Source organism: Notolepis coatsorum (assembly GCF_963971535.1).
Source record: "Notolepis coatsorum genome assembly, chromosome: 13".
Taxonomy (NCBI): domain Eukaryota; kingdom Metazoa; phylum Chordata; class Actinopteri; order Aulopiformes; family Paralepididae; genus Notolepis; species Notolepis coatsorum.
In genome coordinates this window covers 34,728,950-34,753,698 of record NC_140177.1, presented here as the reverse complement: position 1 = coordinate 34,753,698, position 24,749 = coordinate 34,728,950, and the positions used below count along the sequence as shown (strand labels likewise).

The 24,749-nt window shown below is 41.2% G+C and overlaps 1 protein-coding gene across 1 annotated transcript in view; it reads right to left on the bottom strand.

Moving 5' to 3' along the window:
• Positions 1-24,749, bottom strand: part of tox (thymocyte selection-associated high mobility group box) — a 125,804-nt gene that overhangs the window by 49,491 nt on the left and 51,564 nt on the right. Inside the window, exons 2-3 of the mRNA XM_084327270.1 lie at positions 21,408-21,473; positions 7,145-7,408 (exon numbers count right to left, since the gene is read on the bottom strand). Coding sequence (XP_084183396.1) covers positions 7,145-7,408; positions 21,408-21,473 — 330 coding nt within the window. The remainder of the gene's footprint in view (positions 1-7,144; positions 7,409-21,407; positions 21,474-24,749) is intronic.

Sequence of the window (24,749 nt, the reverse complement as noted above, 5' to 3'; positions counted from 1 at the left end):
AATAATAATAATAATAAAATCATGTCAAATCTATTGCCTGTATTTATTGAGAGTAACGTATAATATGACCGACAGACCCTTATCTGCACTTTTGTTTACACTGTTTATTTTTCTCATATTTCTATATTCAGAGTTAATTATATTGTTTACACTGTTGATTTGTCTCATATTTTTATATTCGGATGACATTTTATTGCCTATATTTATGTCTTTCTTCTATTACCTTGCCCATACCTGTACCTCCCCTTCCCCCTGCCCCATGCTGCTATGATGCCCGAATTTCCCCAAACGGATCAATAAAGGAATATCTTAGTTGATCTAATCTTGTAATACATTTTGAAAAGTTTAAATAAATAATAATGATAATAATAATAACAAAAAGAATAATAAAAACGTGGATATGTCACTTATCAAATCAACCCATGCTCCGTTTTTTGTTTCCTGCAGAAGTTGAATTTAGCTTCTGCAGATAGGAGTTTTCAGCAGGACGTAAGCTTCACCTACGTATTGATATGCTGAATAATAACGAGTCAGAAATAGTCAGTTTCAGTCAGAAACAGCCCAAAAAATATATGTCTGTCTATATATGTCTATATCTACTGTATATCTGTACATATCCCTTACCTACTCTTACTAGTTACGCTGATGGCAGGTATGCTATTACCATAGTGGCAACACTGTACAAATTAATACTACAACTCTGTACATACATCTGATTAGCACTATTACTCAATAGACTGTTCGCAGATGACGTCATGACAAAAATGCGCACACAGACTCGAGGCAGAAAGGAATGTAAATGCTGGTCAGAACAACTGGGCAGACGACAATATATTTGCATTTGTTAGCCATGCTAGCGATCTGAACAATCAATCCATGCCAAAGCTAGATATGTATAAGGTGAAAGACTCACTCACAGCCATGCTGATTTGGCAAAATTACATCCAGCCGTTTTCGTTTGAAACAACTTTTAGTCAGGGGAGTGCCATGGTTTCTCCATAGAGCCCCATTGTACTTCTTTTGGCGCAGCAGCTTGTGCAGGTCCGAGGCGACTTAGTCACGTGACTCGATATGGCCTCTAAATGATATCGCAATATTTTTGGCCATATCACGATACATATCGCGATATTTGGACATTTCCTCTAAAGCACTTAAAATGCTTGATTTAACCCTTTGATGCATAGTGATGCCAATATAATGATATATAATATAATAGTCCCTGCAACATATTATGTTTGCATTAAACCATGAAGATGCTTTAAAAAATAATTAAATGAAAAGTTTCTAAAAATGAGAGTATACTTACTGACACACTAATTAAAAATGAACATCTAAGACAATTTATATAAAAACTCTTGGGTGCCTAAGACCTTTGCACAGTACTGTGTTTTCAAACACACACATATACACACTATACTGTAAGAAGGAAGAGGGGAAAAAGAGAGAGAGAGAGCGAGCGAGAGCAAGAGCGAGAGAGAGACCCCCGTGATGCATTAGGTTTGAGTTTGAGCGTCTTGGATGCCGTAGTTGAGTGATGTCACACTAGGAAGTCAACACACAGAGTTGGAACCTGGAGGAGCCTGATGCATGAACGATATAATATAGAAACGAACAGCCAATAAATGTGAAGTTATCTTTGAACCTCTGTTGTTAAGCCTCGTCAATATAACCCCCCCCCCCCCCCCCCCCCCTTTCCTCACTAATGGAACTGGTGTCGTGGAGTCACTCGGCTGTGAGCGTTTCTAGGGTTAGCGGCTAACGGCCAATGCAAAGCGTAATTTAGAGGCGGACGCAAATGATTTGAATTTGAAATTTATTTTAAGGATAAACCCCTTGAGATATGCTATCTCGTTTTCGAGGGGGTCCTTAAAATGCATACAAAGTCAATTAAAAGACACAAACGGAGGCAAACAGACAAAGCTTTACTTAACACATTCGGGGCCATTGGGATAAGACGGGCCCCACTCTATGAGGCCAGCTTTTCATTACACGTTTTCACTGTGCGTGAGGTTGTTTGTAGAGCTAAATCTATATTTTATATTATTGCTATGTGTCCATTGTCATTGTCAATTGACAGTATAAACCTTCCCTTCAATATGCCATAAAGAAAAAAAAATGTCAATACGTTCCCGTTTTATAGCGTTGTGAATATGAACGTTATATCGGAATGGTCTGGGGTAATTCCTGCAAAGCTTGTTATAGGGCACTAAGCTAATAACGTTAAATCGATTCGGCGTTTCGGCCCTACACAAGCTAGAGTTAAAAATCTAAATGCATATGATCGGTATCATGTTCCACCATGAATGCATGAAAGGGGGGGGGGGGGGGGGGCAGGGGAAGTCGTTTCTGATTATTGATTACCAATAACGGCATTCATTATTGCAACATCATACGCTGACCGGGTGGATGGCTATGAGAACAAGGCCCGATCAGACTGAAATGTACGTCAAATCGCTCTTACCTATGGCCGGTTGGATTCCAAAAAGAATTTCCCAGTTATTTGATCGCCATCTGGTAGATCGATATGTCCATTGGCTGATGCTATATTCCTATACTGCATACTGAATTAGGCGTCGCAAAAAGTATTCCAGGCGATCTGGTGAAGCCATAGCTTTAGGCTAACAGAAAAGCTAACCCGGAGCGAAAGAAAGTGACACCCGGTCTGCAACAGGGGAAACTGAATTCTCGAGACAGCGCCAATACCAGGATCTGGCCGGTACTGCACTTTCGAAGTCCCAATATGCCTTTTCCAGCCAAAATACAGCTCTGTGACAACATCCGGGATATTAAAATGGAATAAAAACAAAAACAAGCTTAACACTTATATATACGTGGTTGGCCGTCAAGCGCTGGCTCCTAATCACGTATATACGTGGTTGGCCACGAATGTGTTAACCTGCAAACATAAGACATGTTCTGACACCACATTATTGATGTAACTAAGAGATTAGCAGGGGAAAATGTAATATCAATGATAATATGAGTTTCAATACATCAGCACCATCATCTTCTGATCAACCAGAAAATGCACTCACACTCATTGGTTACAACGCTGTCCAATAATTTTCGAGATCGCCAAATGATTGACAGAGCTAGAGCCCCGGGAGCTAGTCTTATGAAGCTACAGTCAGATAGCAGTCTTATTAAGGTACAGTCAGATAGCTAGTCTTATTAAGCTACAGTCAGATAGCAGTCTTATGAAGCTACAGTCAGATAGCAGTCTTATTAAGCTACAGCCAGATAGCTAGTCTTATTAAGCTACAGTCAGATAGCAGTCTTATTAAGCTACAGTCAGATAGCTAGTCTTATTAAGCTACAGTCAGATAGCAGTCTTATGAAGCTACAGTCAGATAGCTAGTCTTATTAAGCTACAGTCAGATAGCAGTCTTATGAAGCTACAGTCAGATAGCAGTCTTATTAAGCTACAGCCAGATAGCTAGTCTTATTAAGCTACAGTCAGATAGCAGTCTTATTAAGGTACAGTCAGATAGCTAGTCTTATTAAGGTACAGTTTGATAGCTAGTCTTATTAAGCTACAGTCAGATAGCTAGTTTTATTAAGCTACAGTCAGATAGCTAGTCTTATTAAGCTACAGTCAGATAGCTAGTCTTATTAAGCTACAGTCAGATAGCTAGTCTTATTAAGCTACAGTCAGATAGCCGTCTTATTAAGCTACAGTCAGATAGCTAGTCTTATTAAGGTACAGTCAGATAGCTAGTCTTATTAAGCTACAGTCAGATAGCTAGTCTTATTAAGCTACAGTCAGATAGCCGTCTTATTAAGCTACAGTCAGATAGCTAGTTTTATTAAGCTACAGTCAGATAGCCGTCTTATTAAGGTACAGTCAGATAGCTAGTCTTATTAAGGTACAGTCTGATAGCTAGTCTTATTAAGCTACAGTCAGATAGCTAGTTTTATTAAGCTACAGTCAGATAGCTAGTCTTATTAAGCTACAGTCAGATAGCTAGTCTTATTAAGCTACAGTCAGATAGCCGTCTTATTAAGCTACAGTCAGATAGCTAGTCTTATTAAGCTACAGTCAGATAGCTAGTCTTATTAAGCTACAGTCAGATAGCCGTCTTATTAAGCTACAGTCAGATAGCTAGTTTTATTAAGCTACAGTCAGATAGCTAGTCTTATTAAGCTACAGTCAGATAGCAGTCTTATTAAGGTACAGTCAAATAGCTAGTCTTATTAAGCTACAGTCAGATAGCTAGTCTTATTAAGCTACAGTCAGATAGCTAGTCTTATTAAGCTACAGTCAGATAGCTAGTCTTATTAAGCTACAGTCAGAGATTCACATCTAATATGAGACAGTCCTGCATCCACTGGATGTAACACACACAGGCTGAATCTTTCCATTAGTCCCTCTCTTTTTCTCTCTCTCCTCCCCCCTCTCTTAGCTGAGCCAGGCCCGGTTGCCTAGCAACCATAATTCATGGGCCAGCAGTAAATGGATGTTTGTGTGAGAACATTAAGGTAGAGAGGGAGAGACTGAGAGAATGAGAGAATGAGTGAGAGAATGAGAGAATGAGAGAATGAGAGAATGAGTGAGAATGATAGATAGATAGATAGATAGATAGATAGATAGATAGATAGATAGATAGATAGATAGATAGATAGATAGATAGATAGATAGATAGATAGATAGATAGATAGATAGATAGATAGATAGATAGATAGATAGATAGATAGATAGATAGATAGATAGATAGATAGATAGATAGATAGATATAGATTAAATCTGAAAAGAGCAGAACAAATCTTCATCACTTTCCCAACAGAAAGCTGTTGGGATTTCCCAATAAATCCCAACAGCTATTAATAAAACAAATACTCTGAGAAATAAATCTTGTCACTGTCCCAGGCCCTGTAATCAGACATTCAGGCCTCAGAGTGGCCTGAATCTAAACAACCAGTCAGATAGGGTTGTCCAGCAGAGTGGTGTTTGCCCCAACACCACCACCACCGTGTCCTTCGCTGAAAAGTACCCAAAACTCTCTCTCTCTCACCTCTGCACGTTGTGCTTCCCCATCCTATAGCTCGGTTTCTGTCAAGTTATCTTTTCATTTCTGTGTTATGTGAGGAAGACAGCCTGGCTAAGAATAAATCAGAATGTCACAGTTCTTCTCATCTGACTGAGATACAGAGAGAGATCACAGAGAAAATGACACATCAGCAAAGTGTCACTACCGAGACCCCTGATCAAAGGAAATGTATCATATGTCACTGTTTCAGTATGATGTTAGTTTCTACGTAAACAGTGTCTGGTGGAGGGAGGTTGGCTAGGCAATAGGCATAATGAATCTTTAGCTAGTTTGAATTAATGGTTGACTAGTCTAAATGAATGGTTAGCTAGTCTAAATGAATGGTTAGCTAGTCTAAATGAATGGTTAGCTAGTCTAAATGAATGGTTAGCTAGCCATAATGAATGGTTAGCTAGTTTAAATGAGTGGGGGTTAGCTAGTCATAATGAATGGTTCGCTAGTCATAATGAATGGTTAGCTAGTTTAAATGAGTGGGGGTTAGCTAGTCATAATGAATGGTTAGATAGCTAGTCATAATGAGTGGGGGTTAGCTAGTCATAATGAATGGTTAGATAGCTAGTCATAATGAGTGGGGGTTAGCTAGTCATAATGAATGGTTAGATAGCTAGTCATAATGAATAGGGGTTAGCTAGTCATAATGAATGGTTAGCTAGTCTAAATTAATAGGGGTTAGCTAGTCTAAATCAATGGAGGTTAGCTAGTCATAATGAATGGTTAAGATAGTCTAAATCAGTGGTGCCCAACCAGTCGATCGCGATCGACAGGTAGATCGCGGGCTGATTTCAAGTAGATCTTGATTAATAAAATTTGATTATATAAAAAAAAAAAGAAAAAAAAGAAAAAAAATTGCTAAATCAACTCTTCCTCTCCTTGTTAACTACAACAAGCAATGCTGTTTGTTATTTAAGGCCCCGTTTAGACGAGCGTTTTGTGAACAGAAACCGCAAAAGTCATCTTGCGGTTTCACTTTTAATTTTACGTTTAGACGAGCGTTTTGGAGTGGAATTCTCCGTGCAGACGACGCTGTAACGACGGAGACCCGCTGTCACACGATTGGCGCATATGTCACATGACGTGCTGTGAAGACCCGCCCTACTCTGCCTCTGATTCGCAGACTGTGGATGGGGAATGTGATTGCACCAAAGCAGAGTCACTCACAGACAGTGGGTCCACTCACGCCGCGGCGGGACAGATTCTTGTGTATTTAACCCTTTCACTGCCACACGACAGCCGGTTGTGTGATAGTAAAGGGGTAACCTTCTGTCGTGTGGCAGTGAAAGGGTTAAAAGTACTGCCAATGTAGCCTTCAAGTGATCTCCGTTGATATAGTCAGACATACTTGCTTTGTTTACGTCTTGGCTACTGGCGCATACCTGCTACCTGTGACGTAAGCAGTACGCGCGACCAGAGCCGTGACAACCCGTTCGTCATCGTTTTAACAGATTTATACGTTTTGATAGTTTAGACGAGATCGCAAAGCTTTTGCGTTTCTAGGAATTCCACCCTGGAAGGTAGTCTCACTTTTTTGCGGTTTCACCCCGTAAAAACGCCGTTTCCGTATAAACGAAAGGCACATCTGCAAAAATATTTTTGCGGATTCACCTGCTAGAGTTTCCGTCTAAACGGGGCCTAAGATGAGGTCGGACTCGGCACTGACAGATTTGTGTTCATTATGCTGCTTTTATAAAGCCTCAAATGACGGCTTAACAATATACAATTTTGGCTGGTAGCTCTCGGGCTAGGTGGTAAATAAAAAAGTAGATCTTGGTTCAAAAAAGGTTGGCCACCCCTGGCCTAAATTAATAGGGGCTAGCTAGTCATAATTAATGGTTAGCCAATCATAATAAATGGTTAGCTAGTCATAATGAATGGTTAGATAGTCTAAAATAAATTAATAGAGGTTAGCTAGTCATAATGAATGGAGGTTAACTATGAATGAATGGAGGTTAACTAGTCATAATGAATGGATACCTTTCTATTTTAAGCTATTGCCATGTTAGATGTGTCTTAGATATGATGTTTACCAGTTGATTCTACAGACATGTCTGTCTGTCTGTCTGTATGTCTGTCTACCCGTCTGTCCAGTCCCTACTCACCACAGACAGTGTGCTGGTTATCAGACCATCGTGGCTCAGCGCGGCACCATCTTGGTTCAACATGGAGCCGCCATCTTGGCCCCCAGGCAGGCCGGGCAGGTCCATTCCCTGCAGCTGGTAGGGGTGGTGTGAGGCCAGAGGGTGGTACGGTCCGGAGCGGGACCCGGGGTGGAGGTGGGGGGGCATCATGTGGTCTGGCAGCGTGGGGGGGGTGATGGGCGGGATGTTGAAATCCTCATCACCAAGACCAGACACTGGATAGGACTAGAGAGAGAGAGAGAGAGAGAGAGAGAGAGAGAGAGATACAGATTGGACCTCATTGACTGCATTAGTTTATGTCCAACAAGCAGAAGATGCAGGTCCAGTATGACGAATAGCATAGTAGATTATCATTGGTCAATATATTGATATCTGTATATATAATCAGTATATTGATATATGCAGTTGCAGTATATATAATCAATATGTTGATATCTGTATGTAGAATTAATATATTGATATCCGTAATCGATAGATTCAATTGATATCTGTAGTACATATAATTAATATATGTATATAGAATCAATATATATATATCTGTATATAGAATTTATATATGATATCATTTATTTTGCATTTATTTGAAATATTTTGGACTTTATGGTGTTTTTGTTTTGTTCTTGACTTATTGTGATGTTTCTTCTTGACTTGTTTAACACATTGGTTGCCAGCCGGATATGACGATTTATCGCTTGGATGCCAGCACGTTAATCAATGGGAGGACGAGCACATTCGCGAACGATAAACTATATCTTAAATTATGGCTATGTGTCTAATACACCCGTCGCTTATCAATGACTTGCTTGCAGTCAACATGTACGAAACGGATTGTTTTTTCATCAGTACATTTCCGTTTTATACCGTTTTGAATACGAGTATAGCTTCGGAGAGTTCTAGTCATTTCAGAGAAATTCCGCGAAAATAGCCATTTACTGGAATACACAAAACACGTAATTTTTTACGGCTGATTTATGAATCGTTTTCAAATAAACGCTAGATTATCGAGAGTATTTATGTTCTTATGCACGATACAAAAGCGGGCTGAAAAATCATTTATTCGTGCCGCGCTCAGCGCCTGACGCCACACACACACACAGTGAAATCGGTGAAAAACAACTCTGATTAACCCAAAACTGGTAACATATATTCCTGACCTCAGATCAGATGTTCTGCAAAAAGATTAATCCAATTCCTGATCGCCATTCCAAATATTGATCGCGTTTATTGATCCAACGTTATAGTCCGAAACGCATAATCCAAGCTGCTCCCAGCCTCGCCAGTGAATCTGGTAACACGGCACTGCTTGCCAGAGATGGGAAAACCCTGGACCGGAGTTTTTCTCTGATGCACTTTTTCACTCAATCCAATCCAATGATGTGCATTACCATCCGGGAGACGATAGGGGGCGGTATTTGCCTTTTTCGAGCTCAGAGCCATTCCCAATGATAATGTCAGGCTGGACGCGTGTATCACTTCCGCAACGGATTTAGTCGGATTTCGGTTTCCGGGTTCGCCTGATTGGCTGCGACGGCCACGTGACACACGTGGCATGCCCCCACGGCAGCGTTGCCGCTGCGAATCAGAGTAATATTGTCGCGCCATCTTCTGAGTGCAGACGCGCTGCTGTTTAATCACTTTTCCCACTTCAATGACAGAGCTGTTTAATGCTCACTTTTCCCACTTCAATGACAGAGCTGCTGTTTAATGCTCACTTTTCCCACTTCAATGACAGAGCTGCTGTTTAATAATATTGTCGCGTTGTGGAAAGCAGGATGAGAGAGCGTAGATTTCAGTGTCTATCATTTAATCATTTATCATTTAACATTTGACAGGCATACATTGTTGTCATACAGAAGTACAGAATACTTTTATCCAAAATGCTTCTTACTGTTACTGTTAGAGACTGTGCTAGACAAGATAAGTATGAAATAAAATAGTATAGCATGTAAAATAGCAGTAAAAATAGAGGTCACGCTGTTCAGTATAGACATATGTACAATGTTCGATGCAGAATAGAAGTAACTGAGTTACCATACAATATACTATGCAATGTACTAATATACAATACGCTATAGTGCAAAGCAGCAATGGGATGAGGTACAATTTACAGTAAGGTGTACGAGTTGCAGTGCAAATGCTTCTTACTGTTGCGCTCCAGAGACTGTTACTGTACCATACAATATACAATATACTATGCAATGTACTAATATACAATACGCTATAGTGCAAAGCAGAAATGTAAGGTGTACGAGTTGCAGTGCAAATGCTTCTTACTGGCGCGCTCCAGAGACTGTTAAGCATTTTGGATAAAAGTATTCTGTACTTCTGTATGACAACAATGAATGCCTTTCAAATGTTAAATGATAAATGATACACACTGAAATCTACGCTCTCTCATCCTGCTTTCCACAACGCGACAATATTATTAAACAGCAGCTCTGTCATTGAAGTGGGAAAAGTGAGCATTAAACAGCAGCTCTGTCATTGAAGTGGGAAAAGTGAGCATTAAACAGCAGCTCTGTCATTGAAGTGGGAAAAGTGAGCATTAAACAGCAGCTCTGTCATTGAAGTGGGAAAAGTGAGCATTAAACAGCAGCTCTGTCATTGAAGTGGGAAAAGTGATTAAACAGCAGCGCGTCTGCACTCAGAAGATGGCACGACAATATTGCTCCGACTGATTCGCAGCGGCAACGCTGCCGCGGGGGCGTGCCACGGCGTGTCACGTGGCCGTCGCGGCCAATCAGGCGAACCTGGAAACCGAAATCAGACTAAATCCGTTGCGGAAGTGATACACGCAGGCTGGACGGATGAAAAATGAATGGATATCGCTAATAAAAGAAATAACGATTAAATAACGAGAAATCTCGTTATTGGCAACCAACGCATGGCGGCCAATAACGAGAAATCTCGTTGTTGGCAACCAATGTGTTAAAGAAGACGTGTCCGGCCCATGGGGACATTAACGTGTGTTGTCGGGCCTTACAAATAAATGTGATTTGATTTATCTGCTATCAGTATATATCAGTATAATTATAATAGTGATATCTGTAGCAAATATATCAATATATTGATATCTGTATATAATCAATATATTGATATACTGTATGTATATATAATTAATCAATATATATTAATATCTGTATATTGCTCAGGCCTATTGTGACAGTTTCTATATAATGAGACAATAGTACAATCAGAGACAGTCTATATAATGACATAATAGTACCACCAGAGGTACCGGTAGTCTATATAATGAGACAATAGTACCATCAGAGACAGTCTATAATGAGACAGTAGTACCATCAGAGACAGTCTATATAATGAGACAGTAGTACCATCAGACAGTCTATAATGAGACAATAGTACCATCAGATGCAGTATATATAATGAGTACTATATAATGAGACAATTATTCCATCAGAGGCAATCTATACAATGAGACAATAGTACCACCAGAGACCGTCTATATAATGAGACAATTATACCATGAGACTAGAGGCAGTCTATACAATGAGACAATAGTACCACCAGAGACAGTCTATATAATGACTACCATGAGAGGCAGTCTATACAATGAGACAATAGTACCACCAGAGATAGTCTATATAATAATGAGACAATAGTGCCACCAGAGACAGGAGGAGACAAAGCATTGTGGTAGTTTTGAAGGTGAAATCCATAACACTAAAGATGGATATGATAATATAATGAAAATGTGATGTGATTTTTTTTATAGTAAAACTATAATCTACTTAATAATATCTGTCCATCTCTCCCCCTCTATCCCACTCTCCCTCCATCTCTCTCTGCCCCCTCTCTCTTTCTGTTTGTCTATCTCACTCTCTCTCTCACTCTCTCCCTCTCTCTCTATCATTGTTCTATTCATATCAGTACAATAGTTGGTTCTGTGCTGGGGGCTTCTATACAGACTAATGCAATAAGGATTAGCTCCTTTCACACACACACACAGCCAGTCTCTCCTTCTAGCTGTGTGTGTGTGTGTGTGTGTGTGTGTGTGTGATGGACAGCTCATTCCAGTCTGGCTTCACTATCAACCACTACACACCATTAATCATGCTGTCTGAATAGTGTGTGTGTGTGTGTGTGTGTGTGTGTGTGTGTGTGTGTGTGTGTGTGTGTGTGTGTGTGTGTGTGTGTGTGTGTGTGTGTGTGTGCATGCGTGTGCGTGTGTGTATTTATCCAGGATGTTCTGTGTGTGTGTTTATCCAGGATGATCCGTGTGTGTGTGTGTGTGTGTGTGTGTGTGTGTGTGTGTGTGTGTGTGTGTGTGTGTGTGTGTGTGTGTGTCTGTGTGTGTGTGTGTGTTTACCCAGGATGCACTATGCGTGTCTGTGGTGTGGTGTGGGTGGGTGTGTGTGTGGGTGTGTCAGTGTCTGTGTGTTTACCCAGGATGCACTCTGTGTGTCTCCTGTGTGTTTACCCAGGATGCACTCTGTGTGTCTGTGGTGTGTGTGTGTGTGTGTGTGTGTGTGTGTGTGTGTGTGTTTACCCAGGATGCACTTGGTGTGTCTGTGGTGTGTGTGTGTGTGTGTGTTTACCCAGGATGCACTCTGTGTGTCTGTGGTGTGTGTGTTTCTCCTCCGCTGCTGAGCGGCGGTCGGGGGGGTCGGCTCGGGGGGCTGTGGCACACTGAACTACGACACAGGGGTCAAAAGGTCACAGTCAAGGGTCAGCAGGGGCTCTAGGGTCAAATCTGAGGTCCCAGGCTGAAAGCAGGACTATCACATTTATGTCTAAGAGCCGCGGTGGAAACCACTGTGGAGGAAAGACTCAACACACCCTGTCTGTTCAAGACTCAACACACCCTGTCTGTTCAAGACTCAACACACCCCGTCTGTTCAAGACTCAACACACCCTGTCTGTTCAAGACTCAACACACCCTGTCTGTTCAAGACTCAACACACCCTGTCTGTTCAAGACTCAACACACCCCGTCTGTTCAAGACTCAACAGCCCTGTCTGTTCAAGACTCAACACACCCTGTCTGTTCAAGACTCAACACACCCCGTCTGTTCAAGACTCAACACACCCTGTCTGTTCAAGACTCAACAGCCCTGTCTGTTCAAGACTCAACAGCCCTGTCTGTTCAAGACTCAACACACCCCGTCTGTTCAAGACTCAACACACCCCGTCTGTTCAAGACTCAACACACCCCGTCTGTTCAAGACTCAACACACCCCGTCTGTTCAAGACTCAACACACCCCGTCTGTTCAAGACTCAACACACCCTGTCTGTTCAAGACTCAACACACCCCGTCCTCCAGGGAACACACACCAGCAACACACTAGGGCTGGGAAATTAATCGAAAAAAATTCACGATCTCGATTCATAGACCTATGCAATCTCATTTCTAAGTTATGACGATTTTCTTTTTTATAATAAAAAAATAAAGTTTTTCATTTTATTTTTTATTTGATTTACTTTTTAAAGGATTTTATTGAAAAAAATAAGAATCGTGAGAGAATCGTGATCTCAATTCTTAGAGAGAAAAATCGTGATTCACATTTTAGCAAGAATTGCCCAGCCCTACAACACACCCCGTCCTCCAGGGAACACACACAGGGAGCGAAATTAACTTTTTGACTCACCGGCCAGTGGCGGGTAGATGGGAAGAGTCTACCCGCCAAGCATATTTCTTACCTGCCAACATTTTTTTGATTAAAAAATATATATATATATATTTTATATAAAAAAAAAAATTAAATAAAATATATATTATATAATCATACTTGTAGTTGTATTATCTGCGAGACATCGCCACCACGCAATAAGTCAAAATGCTTGCTATCTGCAAACAGCTCCACTGTCTGTGTGTATACTTGAGTAGCCTCCAGCTCCAGCAAGGATTCTCCGGCCCTGCAGCTAGACCCTATATTCAGCTAGACCCTACATTCAGCATGCAAGGATTCTCCGGCGATGCAGCTGGACCCATTTATAACGTTACGGTTATGTTGTCAAATCACATTCAACATGCCCTCAGCTAGAATACGCATTCAATCAATGTTATAAGACATTGATATCAGGAGCTATCTGTAGCTACTGCTAGCCCGGTAGATAACGTTAAGACAATTTAGTTTACTGGGACAGATCGATCTAGCGTGAGCTAGCTAACGCGAGCTAGCTAACGAGGGAACGGAGGTTTTATGCACTCGAGTAGACTATTGCTGGAGCATTTGTTGATATCAGTAGCTAGCCAGCTAGATACCGTTAGACTAGGCCTGCCACGATAAAAAAATTTGCTGGGCGATTAATTGCCCCCGAAAATATCGCGATAAGCGATATTATTGCGACCGGTTAGAGAATTTTTTTTTGAGAAATTTATTTCCCAAAACTTTTATTTTGAAGCCCACCGCTCCGTCTTTTCCGGTGTTTTAGACTTTTATTTTGAAGCCCACCGACCGGACCGGAAGTATTGTTGTGATTATCCTAGCTTGCTGATGCTGCTGGTGGACTGGGGCCAGCTAACGTTAGCTTGCTGATGCTACTACTACTTCGACATGCTGCTAATGGGCTGGGGCCAGCTAACGTTAGCTTGCTGATGCTGCTGGTAGATCGACATGCTGCTAGTGGACTGGGGCCAGCTAACGTTAGCTTGCTGATGCTACTAGTAGATCGACATGAGCTAATGATAAAACAAATGTTGAGATTGTTGGTGAACAACTAACTTTAAGTTAGTTTTAACGTTAGCTACTAACGTTAAAACGCTAACGTTACACTACAAATAACGCTACTTGGTTAAAAGGAGCAACACTATTGAGAAATGTAGTTAAGCTATGTGGTGTTGCCCCACGGAGCTCCTGTGCTGTGCTCTCTGCTCTGTAGTAAAGCCAGCGGCCCGCCTCCCAACACGGACAGTGACTGACAAGGGGCACTGGTTCCGCCTCATTAAAACAAACGCGCAAATAGCAATTAATCGCGCCCGTCAAAATCATTGCATTAATTTTAATTATCGCGGCAATTAATCGATTTATTGCTTATCGCGGCAGGCCTACGTTAGACAATGCGTTAGCACTAGATGCTGCGGGCGAGCTGCTACCATTCTGGGAGCTTAACGTTAGCACTAGATGCTGCAGGCGAGCTGCTACCATTCTGAGAGCTTAACGTTAGCAGTGGCACTAGAGCTGCGGGCCGCTCTGTGTTGATACGAGCAGAAGCCAATAGTATCCCGCTGCAGGGGGCTGGCCCGGCTGGGCGGATATGACTCGTTGCCACGTTTTTTTTCAAAATAAGAATATCATACGAACCGAATGCTGCTAACTGCCGGAGCCATCGATATTATGACTCTAGCTGCGCTTGGGCCGGAAATGAGACCCGCACAGATCTTCAAAATAAGAGTATCATTATGAACTACACGTCTACACGCCACACGGCGGGCAGGGCTCTCAGTGGCAAGCGCCAAAGGTAAAAACTGAGCGCCCCTGGCGGGCGGCGGGCTTTAATTTCGCCCCCTGAACACACACCAGCAACACACCCTGTCCTCGAAGCCTTGTCCAAGGAACACACACCAGCAACACACCCTGTCCTCCAAGGAACACACACCAGCAACACACCCTGTCCTCCAAGGAACACACACCAGCAACACACCCTGTCCTCCAGGGAACACACAACAGCAACAAACCCTGTCCCCCAAGGAACACACACCAGCAACACACCCTGTCCTCCAGGGAACACACAACAGCAACAAACCCTGTCCCCCAAGGAACACACACCAGCAACACACCCTGTCCTCCAAGGAACACACAACAGCAACATTCTGACCTGAAGTGTATTTCTTGTTGCAGTGCAAGGAAACTATAACAGAAGGAAGGGTCGTCACATCAGAACACCAGTGCTCTATAACAAGGAAACTAGAACAGAAGGAAGGGTTGTCACGTCAGAACACCAGCACTCTATGCTCTGCTTGGTGTCAGACTTTGGTGCCAGTTCTATTGATGCCCCTCTATCTCATGGAATGAACTCCAACCGTCCTTAAAGCTTGAGATTCTCCCCTCGGTTGCAGAGTTTAACCTCCAAACGTGCAACGGCCCCTCTTGAGGAGGATTTGCCCACCGGCGCCCGACGCCACTTTGGCGATCTCTAGCGGCTCGGGTGTGCATGTATATTCTTATAAAATATATATATATATCGAATTAAAGCCCTATTTGTTGCCTGCCGATTTCCGTTTCAGGCGACAAAATCCGTTCAGCGGTTCTCGAGTTACATGCCGATATGTGAGGCGTGTGACAAAGTCTTTAGCAGACTTTACATTTTTTCGAATACCACTCCCGACGCTCTAGTAGAGCCATATGAAATCCGTTTTCTTTTTCCAAATTCCATAATTTTTTTTTCCAAATTCCGTTTTAATATTTCAGAATTCTGTATTTTGCTTTGTACGCTCATTTTACCATCAGAAATCGTGTCTAATAAGTGGGAATGAAAAAATGTCCACAATTTAATAAGATATAACAGTCCATTTAATAGGGCTGTCTTAAATACTTCGAAGCTTCGTTCGATGGGCATGGGATTCGAATATGAAAATAAAATTTGATTATTAAAAAAAAATTAAATATAAATGATATATATATTTTTTTATTTTGCAAAATCAACTCTGCCTCTCTTTGTTAACTACAACAAGCAATGCTGTTTGTTATTTAAGATGAGGTCGGACTCGGCACTGACAGATTTGTGTTCATTGTGCTGCTTTTATAAAGCCTCAAATGACGGCTTACAATATTTCATGAAAGCAAAGTGTTTTGTTTGTCTAAGATTTAAACTTTACAGCACTGACAAAGTTGAACAAAGTGCTGTACAAGTCCCACAACATAAAATAAATTATTATAATTTTTCTTTTTCTTTTTTTATTCCATTTTTATTGCTCAATTCCGCGATTCCGTCCGCGATTCCGTGAACGCGGATTTCATATGGCTCTAGTTCTAGCTCCGTCAATCATTTGGCGATCTCGAAAATTATTGGACAGTGTTGTAGCCAATGAGTGTGTCTTTCCAATGATACCACAGTTGGGGATGAGCGAATCAGGGATCTAGGTGAAAAGTCACAAGTGAAAACAGGAAGTAAAAAAATTTGCAGAATGCATTGGAGTCTATGACCAAATGGAAACCTGCAGACCTTTTTTTCTCACATTTGACCAAAATCGCTCTATATCACTCATTTCTGAATGGATTTTATGAAATTTGGACATGTACTACACTTCAGGCTATGGACCCAGGGTGTTTTATCAGCCATACCAATTTATTTGGAAATAAACTTTTGGATATTGCAACTACTACAGAAAAACGTGAGTAACAAGTTTTTCTACAAGTCAAGGTCAGACCTATGTTACACTATTTCATTAGCACTAAAAGTGAATTATCCTTATTGTATCAGAAACTTCAGAATATTATCTTTCAAAAGAGACCAGGCTCATGCATGTGCTATAAGTATAAAGTATAGTATTTTGGTTTGCAAAGAAAGTATGCAGTCCTCAAGTTCAAGTAAAAAAAATTATGTTTTCTTTATTATTATCATACTAAGCAGTCCGCCGCACCCTGTGTGTGATCCTGGTAACCCTAACATAATTAGAATTGAAATGACGATCAAATCCCGATAGGTGGCAGTCTCGCCTACCTTTTGATCTGGGCTATTTTCCTGTGGGGAGGGTTTGCTCACTGGCCACAGTAGCCACTAGCCAGCAAACTGCCTCGGCAATTGCGACGCGTGAAGCGAACTATTGGAGATTATTATGAAGAGGACCAACAATCACACTTATGGATGATAAGGTGCGTTTTCACCAGACTACATTTGACTCAGCACTTCTGGTAAATCATAAAAATACTAGTCAAACCGGCCAACGGGCCAAGGATGTAACGTTATCTGTTCACCGCTCCACGATAGTCGCCGCCACGAGAGTTGAGAGCACCAGAGCCAACTAACGTTCGGCAATGACGATCGTGAACTATTGGAGATTATTATGAAGAGGACAAACGGTGATGATCCATCCATAACATAAGGTACGTTTTCACCAGATTATGTTGGATTCTAGTATTTTCAAACAGGCTGAGGATGTAACGTTATCTGTGGTAGATGCTGCCAGAGCCAACTAACGTTATTTATTAAAATGTTTCCTGTTCTGACTCAGACACTTTGGAGCAAGAGTGGACAGGGTTTTGACCTGCTGACAAAAGGTAATGTTTATTTTACCGAACCCCATCATAAAACATGCCTTTGTGATGAAACAAGCCTCAGAAAACGAGTCAACAAGTATGGCCCATGGTGGCTTTGTGAATAGAACAATTCTATGTATGGTCATGTTTACCTTTGACCTGGAAATAATATAGTTTTCAAGTTTCTTTAAGTTTCTTTAATAGTTGTCATACAGAAGTACAGAATACTTTTGTACAAAATGCTTCTTACTGTTGCGCTCCAGAGACTGTGCATGACAAGATAAGTATGAAATAAAAACATAGTAAAAATTAGAAGAAAAAAAAGAGGTCACAGTGTTCAGTTTAGACATATGTACAATGTTCGTAGACGTAGTTACCATACAATATACAATACTGTGCAGTGTACTAATATACAATACTATATAGTGCAAGGCATAAATGGACAAGGTGCAGTTTAGGTACAATTCACAGTAGGTGTACGAGTTGTAGTGCAAATCCTTTATCAATAAATATAAAGTGTAAGTGTGTTTGTGTGATCTAAAGTGTGGAGAGTGGGTGCTGCAGTGTGTTGTTTGTTTGAGTGAGTGTGTGTGTGCGTGTGGGTGTGTGTGCTGTGTGCATTTGATGGTTGTTGCATAGTGATTATTGTTCGTTTAGCGATTATTGTTCGTTTAGCAGCCTGATGGCCTGGGGATAGAAGCTCCTTCTGAGTCTTTCTGTGCTCGCCATAAGACTCCGGTATCGCTTGCCTGACGGCAGCAGTTCAAAGAGGCAGTTGTTCGGGTGGCTCGAGTCCTTAATAATTCTCTTAGCCTTCCCCTTGCACCGCTTGTTGTAAATGTTCTGGAGGGTGGGAAGCCCCCCTCTAATTGTGCGTTCGGCTGAACGTGTCACTCTTTGTAGTCTGCTACGGTCTTGTGCAGTGCTATTCCCAAACCAGGAGGTGATGTTGCCGGTCAGGATGCTCTCTATTGTACATGAGTAGAAGTTCCTAAGGATCTTCTGACTGACTTGGAACTTCCTTAGGCGCCTGAGGAAGTAGAGGCGTTGTCGTGCCTTCTTCACAACACTGTCAATGTGTGTGGTCCATGTCAAGTCCTCGGATATGTGGGCTCCGAGGTACTTGAAACTGTTCACTCTCTCAACTGGTGCCCCGTCGATGCTGAGGGGGCTGTAGTCCTTGACCCCCGACCTCCTGAAGTCCACAATCATCTCTTTTGTTTTGCTGACGTTCAGGGAGAGGCAGTTCTCCTGACACCACTGTGACAGGTTCTCTACCTCTTCCAGGTAGGCCCTTTCGTCGTTGGCAGAGATCAGGCCCACCACTACTGTGTCATCAGCAAATTTGATGATGGTGTTGTTGTTCCGCTGTGCTACGCAGGTGCATGTGCATAGGTGTCAGGCAGGCAACAAGCACGAAATGTGCATGTGCATAGAGAGACATATTGTATCTTAGCTGTTCCTAGGTAGTTCCTAGGTACTTATCATTAACATACAGTTCCTCATTAGTTCCTAGGTACTTATCGTTATCAACATACAGTTCCTCATTAGTTCCTAGATACTTATCATTAACACATTCCCCAGACCACGCTGTACAGCGATATTGAGATCAATATTTCATTTTTTCGCCATGGCATTCATAATTCATATATACACCTCCGGCGCTGCAGCTGGACCCTACGGCTCAATACAACGACGGCTCAATACCGCCGCCTGGTGGATGGTCGGGCGAGTTACACTCAAACAACAGGAAGTGGGAAGTGTGCGTCGATTAAATTCATCCGGCCATCAGACATTGTTGCAAGGCTCCCGACAGATACTATAGTACATATCGATCGCTTTATAAACTTAATAATCTATATGATTTCGGCGTTTATTGCAACATACAAACCGGAAATGGACCTAGGCGATCGACGTCCTATACTTGGGATATTTCACCGCCAGTCTCTTTGACGCACGGTAAGAGGACGCCAACGTTATTTTCAGCCCAATTGTTTATTCATTTCACTGCAAACCGATCTGATCAATATATCACCCATACTACATAAAGCATTTACTGACGATCACGGAATTATAAACGACCCCCCCCCCGCCCCTTTCCTCCGCACATGACGCATAACGTATAGGATCATATACAGTTGAATTTTTTAATATAGCATGTATCGGGAATAAACGGCAATCGATTATCTATAAATGTGCATGTGCATAGAGAGACATATTGTATCTTAGCTGTTCCTAGGTAGTTCCTAGGTACTTATCATTAACATACAGTTCCTCATTAGTTCCTAGGTACTTATCGTTATTAACATACAGTTCCTTAGTTCCTAGGTACTTATCGTTATTAACATACAGTTCCTCATTAGTTCCTAGGTACTTATCGTTATTAACATACAGTTCCTCATTAGTTCCTAGGTACTATCATTATTAACATTCAGTTCCTCATTAGTTCCTAGGTACTATCATTATTAACATTCAGTTCCTTAGTTCTAGGGATGCCCCGATCACGTTTTTTGCCACCGATACCGATCACCGATCGTCTTGAGCCATATCGGCCGATACCGATCCGATATCGATCGTTTGATACAAATAAAACGTTTTATTTTATAAAAAAAAAAAAAAAAATTTATAAAATATATATATTATATAATTATACTTGTAGTTGTATTATCTGCGAGACATCGCCACCACGCAACGAGTCAAAATGCTCGCTATCTGTCTGTGTGTATACTCTGCTTTGATCAAATCACATTCAGCATGCCCTCAACAGGGTATATCTGCGGCTCTGCAGATATACCCTACTCCCTCAGCTAGCCCCGTTTGTGACTGTGATGCAAGCCGGGGCTCGAATACGCATCGAATTAATGTTATAAGACATTGATATCAGGAGCTATCTGTAGCTACTGCTAGCCGGCTAGATAACGTTAAGACAACGCCTCAGTGAACAATTTAGTTGAATGGGACATTTCGTTTTGAACAGTGAGCTAACGTGAGCTAACGTGAGCTAACAGAGGTATCATACACTAGTACTAGACTATTGCTGGAGCATTTGTTGATATCAGGAGCTATCAGTAGCTAGCCGGCTAGATACCGTTAGACAATGCCTCATCATGTATTAAACTAAAATTGAAGTTGACTGGGTCATTTTGTAACGGTAGCTAACGTTAGCTCACGGAGGTCCCACTAGACTAGACTAGACCCGTGTTTACACGGGTGCGGGAGGGGCTGGAGGAGCAGGAGCCGCAGCTCTGTGTGCAGCTCTGTGTGCAGCTCTGTGTGCCTGAGAGAGAAGTCAGCGAGTGAGATCTCCGCTAAGAATTGGATCATGTTTTTCGATCGGTTTTGACGATCGGCGAAAATAAAGCATTATCACCGATCACCAATCGCGGTGGCCGATCGATCGGAGCATCCCTACTTAGTTCCTAGTTACTTATCATTATCAACATACAGTTCCTCATTAGTTCCTAGGTATTTATCGTTATCAACATACAGTTCATCATTAGTTAAGTCAACTTACTATTGTCAATGAAGAAACAGTAATGTATTATTATTATTATTATTATTATTATTATTATTATTATTATTATTATTATTATAATAAAGCAGTATTTTAATAACAATACCAACCATGATTATTCCTCATGTTCCCTCCCAGCCAATTCCAGTATACAGTACGTTTATGAATAAAACATTATAATCATAGTCTTCTATCCCACTCAATAAATATTCCCTATATTGTAGCAGTATGAATAATGTATGTGCTGTGTTATGGTTTATTAATGTTGGTTAGGTTGGCAGTGAGGCAACAGGCCAGTATAGTACACACAAACACAACTACGCATGCACACACACACAGCTCTCAGGAGGCCTAACTAGTATTCTAGAAGACATATAGTGTGTGTGTGTGTGTGTGTGTGTGCATGTGCGTGTGTGTTTCTATAAAGGGATGCACATGGGGAATATGGGAGCTGATGATACGCTATAACAACCTCTCTCTCTCTTTCTCTCGCTCTCTCTCACACACGCACGCATGCACACCGTAGTGAGAGATTTTCAATTTCTCTTACCTGATTGGTCAGGCCAAAATCAAGCCCCGCCTCAGGCATGCCCAGGAACATGCTGTCACCATCCAACTGTAAACAACAATAAACAAACAACAATAAATAAAACATCAATTAAAAGAAAAAACAAGAAAAGGTTGGAACTGAAGTTTCTAAACTATCTCTCTCTCCCTCTCTCCCCCTCTCTCTCTCTCCACCCCCCTCTCTCCCTCTCACACACACAGGTATAATAGATATCTTTCCTATTTGCCAGCTGGCGGTCATTATGCAAATGAGGCATCAGGTTACAGAGTCAACAGACAAAACAGATGACCTGTAACTAGAGTAAACACACACGCGCCCGCGCACACACCCCCACCCACACACACACAGTACATGTACACACTCACAGAGTACACACACAGCAAAATGATAAACACACACACGGTACACACAACGTACATGTAGACACTCATAGAGTACACACACAGCAAAAGGGTAAACACACAGTACACACACAATGTAAACTCACACACACAGTATATAGAGAGAGTATAAACACAGTCAGTGAATTATTGATGTTTTCAGGGAACAGCTGCATGGATTCATACAACAGTAACTGGAACTATGGAAGAGATTTGTCTCTCTCTCCTCTCTCCATTTCTCCATTTCTCTCCTCTACTCTCCGTTTCTCTCCTCTCTCCATTTCTATCTTTATCTCCATTTCTCTCAACTCTCATTTTGTTTCGCTCTAGCCTCTTTGTCTCTCAACTCTCTCTCCACTCTCTCCATCTCTTTCAACTAGGGATGCACCGAATGGGAAATTCTTGGCCGAAACCGAATACCGAAAATAGGAAACAGGTGGCCGAAAACCGAATGCCGAAAATTAATATAAATAATTAAATATATATATATATAATGTATATATATTTTTTTGTTCAGCTACCTGATTATGGCAAAAGACATGATTATGGCAAAACTTAACTTAAATATCACTATTATGGGTCCATAAAACATTTATTCAGAACTTTTTAATGCATACATTAATTCCAGACTGACTGCTGAAAGATTGTACAATTTAAACATTTTCTCTTTGCATACAACAAAATGTGCATTAAAGTCAAGTGCATTCTCTTTTCCCTGTAGGATAACTACAACAAAGTGCATTCAGAACAAAGCCAAGGTGCTTTAAACTGCATAAAGATCTGCATAAAGACACACACACACGAGAGGGAGAATAGCTTATAGCAGACTTAATGATGTTACTGTAGTGCTACTGTCATAATTCATGGCGTTCTAGCCTACATGGAAGGACTGTTGTATTTACTACATCTCCTGTGACTCTTAGCGGGGCATGACGTAGCTTAAGAGAGACTAGTGAAAGTGAGGAATGGAAGCGTTGTTGGCTAGCTTAACGTTAGTTAAAAAGGTTTTTAACCGCGACGGGCATATAGTAATGGCGAGGATATAAAGCATGTTAAAGATGCATTTATTGCACACGTTGCTCGCAGAGTTTACATAGAAACAGTGCAATTCCAGAGTCCCAAGAGGAGTTATCACAGGCTGTAGAACGCAGGACTGAAGAGCTCACGTTACACGTTGCGCATGTAATGACTGAAGCCGCGTTTTGATTACGTCATCACAACAACACGTTAGGTTACGAACGTAACCCTGTTCTTTGACATTCTGTGATATTTTTTCGGTGCTAAAACCCTTTCGGTGGCCGAATATTCGGTGCATCCCTACTTTCAACTCTCCTTCTCTCTCAACTCTCTCCTTCTCTCTCAACTCTCTCCTTCTCTCTAACTCAGTCTCAACTCTCTCAATTCTCTCCTCTCTCAACTCTCTCTCAACTTTCTCCTTCTCTCTCTCAACTCTCTCTGTCTCTCTCAACTCTCTCGCTCCGTCTCTCAACTCTCTCGCTCTGTCTCTCTCCATCTCGCTCTCTTCTCTTTGTCCCTCTCCATCTCTCTCTCTTCTCTTTGTCTCTCAACCCAACAAGGACGTAATTCATGATAAGCTGAAGCCCTCCATTGTGTAGGTGCTCTCAAAGTAGTATTGAGATTAATAGAATTATAAGAACATCTCTACAGTGGGACTCTGTCTCCAACGACCTCCCATCCAACCGTCCGGCAGACAGACAAACCCTACAATAAAACACATCTCTTTACCACATCACAAACCCTACAATAAACACATCTTTAACACATAACAAACCCTACAATAAACACCTCTTTAACACATCACAAACCCTACAATAAAATACATCTTAAGCTAAACTACCACAGTGATCCGTCTCATTATATAGACAGTCTCTGGTTAAACTACCACAGTGAGCCGTCTCATTATATAGACCGTCTCTGGTTAAGCTACCACAGTGATCAGTGTCATTATATAGACTCTCTGGTTAAACTACCACAGTGATCAGTCTCATTATATAGACGGTCTCTGGTTAAACTACCACAGTGATCCGTCTCATCATATACAGTCTCTGGTTAAACTACCACAGTGATCGATCTTATTATATAGACCGTCTCTGGACCATGGTAGTTAGAGAACAAGAAAGACAAACTGCTCTTAATACTAAACACCAGTTGTGTCAATAACCTTCCGGAAATTGTCCATGAGAAATTAAGGAATTTGGGATATGTTTCCAATTTCAATAAGAAAAAAACGTTGCTTACAGTGAACTTACTTTTTGGGGAATTACACATAAAGCAATACTAGTTAAATACTTTAGTTAAATATCCACATTTAATGGAAATTCTGTTGAATTGCAACGCTGCACTGTGGATTCAATACACAGTGCATCCAGAAACAGTCTATATAATGAGCAGACAGATCACTGTGGTAGTTTAACCAGAGACAGTCTATATAATGAGCAGACAGATCACTGTGGTAGTTTAACCAGAGACAGTCTATATAATGAGACCAATCACTGTGGTATTTAACCAGACGCAATCTATATAATGAGAAGACAGATCACTGTGGTAGTTTAACCAGAGACGGTCTATATAATGAGACGGATCACTGTGGTAGTTTAACCAGAGATCAAGTTTCAAGTTTCTTTATTAGTTGTCATACAGAAGTACAGAATACTTTTATACAAAATGCTTTTTTCTGTTACGCTCCAGAGACTGTGCTAGACAAAAAAGATAAGTATAAAATAAAATAAGTATAGCAAGTAAAAAATAGAAGTCACGTACGTAGACACAAGTGTTCAGTATGTACATATATGTACAATGTTCAATGCAGGGTAGAAGTAACTGAGTTACCATACAATATACTATACAATATATACTAATATACAATATACTATATAGTGCAAAGCAGAAATAGGATGAGGTACAATTTACAGTAAGGTGTACT